The 10,396-nt window shown below is 45.7% G+C and overlaps 1 protein-coding gene across 1 annotated transcript; it reads left to right on the top strand.

Annotated features, from left to right (window-relative positions):
• Window positions 1–441: 441 nt before the first annotated feature.
• Window positions 442–6,733, top strand: LOC119354270 (cysteine-rich receptor-like protein kinase 10). Its single transcript, XM_037620986.1, has 7 exons — window positions 442–1,255; window positions 4,719–4,829; window positions 4,916–5,106; window positions 5,226–5,436; window positions 5,531–5,768; window positions 5,904–6,054; window positions 6,252–6,733. Exons 1-7 carry the CDS (start codon window positions 454–456, stop codon window positions 6,558–6,560), a joined length of 2,013 nt encoding a protein of 670 aa, XP_037476883.1. The 5' UTR covers window positions 442–453; the 3' UTR covers window positions 6,561–6,733.
• Window positions 6,734–10,396: the final 3,663 nt, after the last annotated feature.

Raw genomic sequence — 10,396 nt, 5'->3', positions numbered from 1 at the left:
TTGACATATATGAATGCCGGCAGTGGCACGTCAGACTTCTCATTCAGATAGTCCATCTTCGCCCCGTCCTTGTAAACAACTCGGAAACGACACCATCTGCCGCTGGGTAGAGTCCAAAGAGTTACGCACGCAATTTCGTTATTCATTTTCACCATCCAATGTCCACACCGATGGCAGCCTGTACTCAAAGTCAACCTTCGAGTAAAAACCAGCATACCCTCGCTATCATCGCTAATGCAACCAGCCATTAGCTTTAGTTCACCTAAACCCGAGCCCGGAGTACTATATTTTTACTTCTGTACATCCACTAAAGTACTATTAAGATAAAAAATTCTCACGAGGGTTGATGCCTATTAACACAACTAGATAAGTACGGAGCAACGCCAATGAGCAGCTTAGCTTTTCTGCCACACTTGGCCTCTACACAATACCATTAGCAAGTTGGCACCTACCATGCTTGCCCTCCTGCTCCTCCTCGTTTCCGCCAGCTCGTTGCCAGCGCCGGCGTCCGGCGATGAAGGAGCCGTGCCGGTGATCAACGCTTTCTCCCACTTCTGCAGCCCCACGAGCGATGCCGATGGACTCTACCAGCCCAACAGCACCTTCGCGGCCAACCTCGCCAGCATGTCCGCGGTGCTCCCGAAGAACGCATCGGCCTCCGGCTTCTCCGCTGGCGCGTTCGGCCGGGCGCCGGACACCGCGTACGGCTTGGCGCTCTGCCGCTGGGACTACACCGGCGACGACTGCGGCGCGTGCCTCTCCAGGGCGTTCAAGGACGCGGTGAACCTCTGCGGCCGCAGCAAGGACGTCACCATCTATCACGACCAGTGCCATATCCGGTTCTACGACCAGGACTTCCTCGCCGGCGCCGTGAACTCGCCCGAGAGCGTGGCGTCGAACATGAACAACGTCTCCAGAGGGAACGTCGCCGCGTTCGACGGCCTGGTCACGAGGCTGGCCAACGCGGTGGCGGACAGGGCCAGCAACGTGAGCGGCAGGTACGCCACGGGCCAGGCCGGCTTCCCGCCGGACAAGATCAACGTGTACGGCCTGGCACAGTGCACGCCGGACCTCACGACGGCTCAGTGCCAGGCCTGCCTCGCCGCCATCATCAAACAGATGCCCAAGTTCTTGAGCGGGAGGGTGGGCGGGAGGATTCTTGGGGTGCGCTGCGCCGTCAGGTACGAGAAGGATATCTTCTTCACGACCACCGGCGACATGGTGACGCTCACGCCCCTGCTGGATCCGTCCAAAGGTAAATCCAAATCTTGTTATCTTGATGTACTCCATCCATTTCAAAATAAGTATCGTGGTTTTAGTTCTTCACGACACTTACTTTGAAAGGGAGGAAGTAGCTTCTTACATTTGTAAAATCACTCTCACTTCTTTTAATCCGGTCAGTAGCAATTTCTCCATTTTAAGTCATCTGGAATGGCGTGCATTGCATTAGTTAGTGTCCTAAGTTGGTAAATAGTTTTGCTCCGTTTACAAACTGTGGCAGAAGCTTGTCGTTGCTTAATTTGGTTCCGCGGAGTGACCTCCTTCGTACTAGTGGAGTACTTAGCCGTGCGTTTGCATATCCTTTCAGTTCATTGATGAAAATGATCTGATGAGAATGAAAATGATCGACGTTTAGACTTCCGGTGGTGGGTATGCAGTTTCTGTTATATGAGTGTATATATGCACTTCTGATTTGCATATATTTGTAGATTTTGTAGGCAGAATCGTTCCTACTATGTCATTCGAGAATACAAGAAAACATTGCCTCATTGAGTATTGAATTCGCTGGACTTACTATTGTCTTCTTAATAAAGGGTGAGTAGAATTACTATCTGAGGAAGAAATGCATCATATTTACGTTTAGCCCCTCCAAACATTCATAGTTTGCCTATTGCCCCCCTGTTATGCCAGTCAAGCTCCACCATTGAATATCTACGAAGCACCGATACGTGAGAAACTCGTATATCCCCGTGCGGGACGTCGCCGATACGGCGATACGCGTGATACGGCCGGGATACGGGTATCGGAGAAGTATCGTATTTTTCGATAAAAAAGAAAAGAAAAAATGCCGATACGTTCTGTTCAATATCCATGATACGGTTGGGACACGGCCAGCCCAGTAGAAGGCCCATGGCCAACCCTAGCATCTGTCCCCGCTTTCTTTCCCTGTTTGCAGGCGCTTGAAGGAGCGAGCCGCCGCCGCGTGGACTCACCTCCCCGCCGCCGCAGATTGAAGTGGCTCGCCGCCGCCGCCTGCAATCGCCTCGCTGCCATGCCGCAGCCTTGGTTGACTAGAATCATCTCCGGCGCCGTCGTCAGTCGCCAGCAAGAGCGAGGGAAGATAGATCCGGCGAATTCTCCTGTTATCTAGTTGATTTATACGCAGTACATGATTTTTGCTTCGATAGCTCTTCGCTCCCTGTTCTCGTTACAAACTGGGCAGACGATGCTTGGCTAGCTGCTTGCAAACTGCAGTTGCTTGGTGATGTCGCTGCTCTGCTGCCACTTGCTACTGTTTTCTATTACTACTGCCACTGCTTGCTGTTGCTCACACATTCTATTATGTTTTCTTCTTATTACATGTTATTTTACTAATTATTTATACGTACTCGCCGTATCGCCGTATTGACGTTTCTACAAACTGCCGTATCCCGTATCACCGTACTCGTATCGCCGTATCGGTATCGCCGTATCGGTGCTTCATTGTTGAATATAGGGTTTTTATCGCATTGATGAAAATTAATAAATTACTAGATTCGTTCAGTGCATTACTTTCTCTGAACGATATTATAACAGTAAGATTAACTTTGTTTTGGTGGGTACAGTAAGATTAACTCTAGTAGTCATGACACATGAACATGTGATCATGATACCCTAAAAAAAAGAACATATAATCTTGATGATAAATTGTTTTTGTTCATCAATGCAATAAGAAAATACGTTTGCCTACGATAAAAGGACCATAGAGAAATTCCCTCTGAAAATCACTAATGTGCAGTCAAATTAAATGTTCCATATTTTCAAGATCTAACACAAGTATGGCAGTAGGGAATTTCCTAGCTTGCCTTCAAGTAGGACTTTTGACGTCCCTAGAAGATTATGCCGGCCGTGCACATCAGCCTATAGGGACGGAGAATTGTTTTGTGCGCCATGCGTAGGGATCCGAGAGTATTATATATGTTCATTCATGAACTAGTTTACGACGGGAGCTGTTGAAGTCTTGCCTTCTTACTCCCTCTGTCCTTTGAAGAGTGTACTTCCAACGTTGTTGGAAAATCAAACATTTTTATGTTTGATCGTATTTATACAATAATACACCAATATTTATGTCATCAAATTAGTAGCATTAGATTCATAATAAAATATATTTTCATCATATATCTATTTGGTTTCACAAACATTAATATATTTTTGCATAAACTCAGTCAAACTTTGAGATAGTTTGACCCTCCAACAATGTTGAAAGTACACTCTTTAAAGGACAGAGGGAGTACGTGAGATCCAGAAGTTGTAAAAGTTTTCCAGCCGATGATGGTATCGACGTAGATATTTCCTCAATCCAAGTCACCTTTTTTCTCGTGACAAGATACCCGATCCAATCACTTGGCAAGTTGGTAGGCCACTTATATTTTTTTTTGCGGGAAAAATGGTACTGCGGTATGGCTCATTTTTTGGCGTGAACAGTATGACTTTTCTTACCGCAAATATATCAGCTTGCGTGTACGTTCTGTACAGAGAGTCAGCGGCAAAGACAGTTTATAAACAATTACAGATATTACTCGTGGTTCGTACGTGTAGCTGGCAATTGTCACCCTGATTTTGCTAGTCGTAGATCTCCTTGTTAACCCTGGCGTGGCCGACAGTTAGATCTGGGTTCTGTGGTCAGATTTGATTTATTCTTTCCACACAACCCCGCGGCTTTTTACCGTTGATCGAGCGACACCCATAGGCCGATCCACGTGAGCCACGAGATCCTTCGATGATTATTAGTTGCGTCGATAGATTCAATTTAACCTATTTCATCCTTATTCTTTGTTGATGATTTCCGCTGCCATGGCCACCGGCCAACCTTTGTTCTACGTACCAGATCAGACTCGCGCACTCACTCACATCACATGCCTAGTAGCTTAGCTAGTGCATACAGAATCCGGATGGCATATGTGCATGCATGTCATGCACGTATGTACGCGACAAATTGAGCCTTTGTTTATGCGCAAGCAGTAGCTACGTCCGATCAACGTTATCTACAAAAAAATGCTGGCCTTGCTTGTCCTGCTTTGCTTTGCCTCCGGGGACGTTCACATCATGTCGACCCCACGCTGAAATGTGATAGCTTCCACCGGCGGGGCGGGACCCCGGTGTTGGACTCCGCTTGGGTCGTCGTTGAACGTACCCCCACGGCCCACCCGCACGGAAGGTCCAATCAGCATCCTTGACCTTGATGTTTTGCCTCTGTATAGTCACTAACTCGTGGCCCCACTAAATAAATTCGTTGGTTTCGCCCTCTGTATGCGAATTTCTTTTCGTCATGTCTCGTGCAGCGCCCACCAATGTGCAGTCACCAGAGACTGAAAAATTGAGGTTACATCGAACAGTCAACTGTAGTAATTCTAGCAAACAAATGTTGTTAAAAAATATAATTGCAAAAGTTTGTACTAGCATTTTATGGTACACCGTTCTCATCCAACTTGGGACATCGTTCAATTCGGTCTGTGCAGGGAGCAGCAACACGCACACGCTTTGGATCGTGGCGATAGCAGTCCCCATAACCGTGCTCCTCTGCGGCTTCTTGGCATGTTTCATGTGGATGAGAAGGCGAAGAAGAAGAGGTAGCTAACTACACCATGTTCTTCTCACAAATGGTTGCCCTGCAATTCTGCCTCGATCTCGATCTGACGAGTGTACAATTGATCAGTGACCAATCTCTCAGGGAGGGTGAACATACCAACCATGTCCATGGAGATGGAGCAGGTGCTCAAGCTATGGAAAATCGAAGAGAGCGACTCCGAGTTCTCGCTCTACGATTTCGACCAGATCGCAGACGCCACCAGAAACTTCTCCAACGACTACAAGCTCGGTCAGGGTGGCTTTGGCGCTGTTTACAGGGTACAACTCTTACACGCAGTAACGCATGCACACACAATACTGAATTTCTGATAGTTACACACAAATGGATCATTCGGTGCAATGCATTTGTAGTAAAATGTAAGTGATGTGTATTTCAGGGTGAACTGCCTGGCGGGCTTGAGGTCGCAATCAAGAGGCTCTCTACGTGCTCCGTGCAGGGGTTGATGGAATTCAAGACCGAGATCCAGCTGATCGCCAAGCTTCAGCACACCAACCTTGTCAGACTCTTGGGCTGCTGCCTCCAGGCCGAGGAGAAGATGCTCATATACGAGTACATGCACAACAAAAGCTTGGATTGCTTCATCTTTGGTACACGCACAACAAGAGAGAGACTCACATGCACGCATCTCCTTCTGCCATATCTTATTCGCTTACCCGTCTCGTTGCAATTTTTTCTGTACAGATAGTGCGAAAGGGGCGATACTGAACTGGGAGCGGCGCTTCCGAATAATCGATGGGATCGCGCAGGGGCTTCTTTACATGCACAAGCATTCCCGCTTGCGAGTTATACACAGGGATCTAAAAGCGAGCAACATCCTCTTGGATCGCGACATGAACCCCAAGATCTCGGACTTCGGTTTGGCGAGGATATTTTGCTCCAATGTCACGGAGGCCAACACGACCAGAGTCGTCGGCACGCAGTAAGTTATATACACTCATGATTAAATTTCACGACACATAGCTACCTCACCAACAAAAATCAAAGATGAATAGAAATGTACTCTTTGTTGGTGATCTTAAGACTGAACTTCACTCTTTTTTGTATATCTTACCAGCGGTTACATCGCTCCAGAGTATGCTTCAGAGGGTCTCTTCTCCACCAAATCCGACGTTTTCAGCTTCGGGGTCTTGCTCTTGGAGATCATAAGTGGGAAGAGGACTGCAGGCTTCTACCAGTACGGAAAATTCTTCAATCTCACAGGATACGTAAGTACATAATATGGCGTTAATTGGTCCTCAGAAAAAAATTTACCGTAGATGTAGAATAATTGTTCTACGGTTTCGGCTAAAGAAATGGTCCTCGAAATCCGCTTATCTGCAAACAGGAAAACCATAATTTTGATTTTTGCTGATAACCTGAAAGAGTCGCCTGCTCACTGCAAACCTTGTGTTAATTCTATCAGGCTTATCAGTTGTGGCAAGAGGCGAAATGGCACGAGATGGTCGATCAGGTACTCGGGGTCGACTACCCGGTGACGGAGGTGATGAAGTGCGTCCAGGTGGCGTTGTTGTGCGTCCAGGACAGCGCCGACGATCGACCCAGCATGTCCGATGTCGTCGCCATGCTCAGCGGCGAGGGGCTCACGCTGCCGGAGCCCCGACAGCCGGCCTACTTCAACGTTAGGTTATCAAGCTTACCAGAGTCAAATAGTTCCTTTGGTGAATCGTCGTACATCAGCAACGTCGCCTTGACTGATGAAAACGGCAGATAACAGGACCAAGTGTAGGCGGCCAATCAATTTGTACTAGCGAAGTAATTAACTATACATGGCTACTATTCTCATCATATTTACCAACAGGAAGGACCATATATAGTAGACTAACGTAGTTGATGCACATAAACTCCATGCCCATCAACATGTTGAAAGTTACTCTTTTTTGGGAATTCTCTCGTAAATTTATTTTTATTTCTTCTGTGTAGCCTCCGGTGGTTTTTTGCTATGTTGTAATATATGTATTAGGACTGCACACAATGTTTGTGTTATATATAGGTTTTTTTTACCATTGATTCGTTTTGAAGTCATTATTTCGAAATGCAACAGCAATTCGGAATTCATTTGCAAAAAAAAGGACAATTCACATCCATACATTTGCATTTACTCGTCAAAGTGAAACAAACTGAAAAGGGTAAAAAGGGGAACTGCTCTAAAAATCCAAACTCTTCTCGTGCCAATTCATTTGTCTGGCTCTTTTCCATGTATAATGGAGGCATCGTGTTGCGGACAAGATCCAGGAAATTTTTGAAACAATTTTTTTTGGAACCATACAAGCCTGTGGAAATGACTGCACCATTGCACCACTAGTGGAAGTTTTTTGTTTGCGCTGACTCAAATGTGCAACAATGAAAAACTCCGGACACATGGGTTCCTCAAAAAAAAAAAACTCCAGTTGCATGGGCCAACAATGTTTGGGAAACGTAGCGTGCAATTTCAAAAAAAATTCTACGCTCACGCAAGATCTATCTAGGAGATACATAGCAACGAGAGGGGGAGAGTGTGTCCACGTACCCTCGTAAACCAAAAGCGGAAGTGTTTGACAACACGGTTGATGTAGTCGAACTTCTTCTCGTTTCGACCGATCAAATACCGAACATACGATACCTCCGAGTTCTGCACACGTTCAGCTTGATGACGTCCCTCGGACTCTTCATCCAGCAAAGTGTCGAGAGAGAGTTTCGTCAGCACGACGACGTGGTGACGGTGATGGTGAAGTGATCCACGCAGGCTTCATCTAAGCACAACAACAATATGACCGGAGGCGTAAACTATGGAGGGGGGCGCTGCACATAGCTAACAGATGTTTTTCTGTCCTCTAGACGCCCCCTCCCCACATATATATAGGTTGGAGGGGGGAAGAGGCAACAAGGGGGCTCCCAAGTAGGTCGAATCCTACTTGGGCTCCCACCCCAATTCGCCCCTCCCCCCTTCCTTGTTTTGGCACTAGGAGAAGGAAGGAGGAGGTGGCGCCTCCCCCTCCCCCTTTCCTTTATCCCTTAAGAAGGGGAAGGAAAGAGGGGCTAGCCCTCCTCCCTTGCCTCACCTACGACTGGCCGGCCTGGTGGAGGGGCGCACTAGCCCCCTGTGGGCTGGTCTGTTCCTTCCTAGGCCCATTAAGCCCATATAGCTTGCCAGGGGTTGCCCGGAACCCCTTTCGGTGACCCGAAACGTACTCGGTACCTCCAGAACACTTTCGGTGTCCAAATACAATCGTCATATATATGAATCTTTACCTCTCGTCATGTCCGCAATCTCATCCAGGACTCCGAACAACATTTGGTCACCAAATCACATAACTCATATAATACAAATCGTCATCGAACGTTTAGCGTGCGGACCCTACGGGTTCGAGAACTATGTATACATGACCGAGACACCTCTCCGGTCAATAACCAATAGCGGAACCTGGATGCTCATATTGGTTCGCACATATTCTATGAAGATCTTTATCGGTCGTACTGTAATGACAACATACATTATTTCCTTTGTCATCGGTATGTTACTTGCCCGAGATTCGATCGTCGGTATCTTCATACCTAGTTCAATCTCATTACCGGCAAGTCTCTTTACTTGTTCCGTAATGCATCATTCCGCAACTAACTCATTAGTCACATTGCTTGCAAGGCTTATCATGATGTGCATTACCGAGAGGGCCCAGAGATACCTCTCCGATACTTGGAGTGACAAATCCTAATCTCGATCTATGCCAACCAAGAAAACACCTTCGGAGATACCTGTAGAGCATCTTTATAATCACCCAGTTACGTTGTGACGTTTGATAGCACACAAGGTACTCCTCTGGTATTTGGGAGTTGCACAATCTCATAGTTGAAGGAATATGTATTTGACATGAAGAACGCAATAGCAATAAAACTTAACGATCAACAGGCTAAGCTAACAGATGGGTCTTGTCCATCACATCATTCTCCTAATTATGTGATCCCGTTCATCAAATGACAACACATGTCTATGGCTAGGAAACTTAACCATCTTTGATTAACGAGCTAGTCTAGTAGAGGCTTACTAGGGACACTGTGTTTTGTCTATGTATCCACACATGTATCAAGTTTCCGGTTAATACAATTCTAGCATGAATAATAAACATTTATCATGATATAAAGAAATATAAATAACAAATTTATTGTTGCTTCTAGGGCATATTTCCTTCAGTCTCCCACTTGCAAAAGAGTCAATAATCTAGATTATTACGTTGTAATGATTCTAACACCCATGGAGTCTTGGTGCTGATCATGTTTTGCTCGTGGAAGAGGTTTAGTCAATGGGTCAGCCACATTCATATTCGTATGTATTTTGCAAATCTCTATGTCTCCCTCCTTGACTTGATCACGGATGGAGTTGACGCGTCTCTTGATGTGTTTGGTTCTTTTGTGAAATCTGGATTTCTTCGCCAAGGCAATTGCTCCAGTATTGTCACAAAAGATCTTCATTGGACCCGATGCACTAGGTATGACACCTAGATTGGATATGAACTCCTTCATCCAGACTCCTTCATTCTCTGCTTCCGAAGCAGCTATGTACTCCGCTTCACACGTAGATCCCGCCACAACGCTTTGCTTGGAACTGCACCAACTGACAGCTCCACCATTCAATATAAGTACGTATCCGGTTTGTGACTTAGAGTCATCCGGATCAGTGTCAAAGCTAGCATCAACGTAACCATTTACGATGAGCTCTTTGTCACCTCCATAAACGAGAAACATATCATTAGTACTTTTCAGGTACTTCAGGATGTTCTTGACCGATGTCCAGTGATCCACTCCTGGATTACTTTGATTCCTCCCTGCTAGACTTATAGCAAGGCACACATCAGGTCTGGTACACAACATTGCATACATGATAGAACCTATGGTTGAGGCATAGGGAATGACTTTCATTTTTGCTCTATCTTTTGCAGTGGTCGGGCATTGAGTCTAACTTAATTTTACACCTTGTAACACAGGCAAGAACCCTTTCTTTGACTGATCCATTTTAAACTTCTTCAAAACTTTATCAAGGTATGTGCTTTGTGAAAGTCCAATTAAGCGTCTTCATCTATCTCTATAGATCTTGATGCCTAATATATAAGCAGCTTCACCGAGGTCTTTCATTGAAAAACATTTATTCAAGTATCCTTTTATGCTAAGCAGAAATTCTATATCATTTCCAATCAACAATATGTCATCCACATATAATATTAGTAATGCTACAGAGCTCCCACTCACTTTCTTGTAAATACAGGCTTCTCCGGAAGTCTGTATAAAACCATATGCTTTGATCACACTATCAAAGCATATATTCCAACTCCGATATGCTTGCACCAGTCCATAAATGGATCGCTGGAGCTTGCACACTCTGTTAGTACCTTTAGGATCGACAAAACCTTTTGGTTGCATCATATACAACTCTTCTTTGAGAAATCCATTAAGGAATGCAGTTTTGACGTCCATTTGCCAGATTTCATAATCACAAAATGCGGCAATTGCTAACGTGATTCGGACAGACTTAAGCATCGCTACGGGTGAGAAAGTCTCATCGTAGTCAACTCCTTGAAC

The sequence above is a fragment of the Triticum dicoccoides genome, chromosome 2A (assembly GCF_002162155.2).
Source record: "Triticum dicoccoides isolate Atlit2015 ecotype Zavitan chromosome 2A, WEW_v2.0, whole genome shotgun sequence".
In the NCBI taxonomy this organism is placed as follows: Eukaryota; Viridiplantae; Streptophyta; class Magnoliopsida; order Poales; family Poaceae; genus Triticum; species Triticum dicoccoides.
This window is presented reverse-complemented; position numbering and strand designations above follow the sequence as displayed.

What these genes read in the sequence shown, in the direction of transcription:
- LOC119354270 (XM_037620986.1), top strand. Translation starts at nt 454, where the DNA reads ATGCTTGCCCTCCTGCTCCTCCTCGTTTCCGCCAGCTCGTTGCCAGCG. An exon ending in GCTTTGGCGCTGTTTACAGG is followed by an intron (nt 5,107 to 5,225) that starts GTACAACTCTTA and finishes TGTGTATTTCAG; the next exon opens with GGTGAACTGCCTGGCGGGCT. An exon ending in ACCAGAGTCGTCGGCACGCA is followed by an intron (nt 5,769 to 5,903) that starts GTAAGTTATATA and finishes ATATCTTACCAG; the next exon opens with CGGTTACATCGCTCCAGAGT.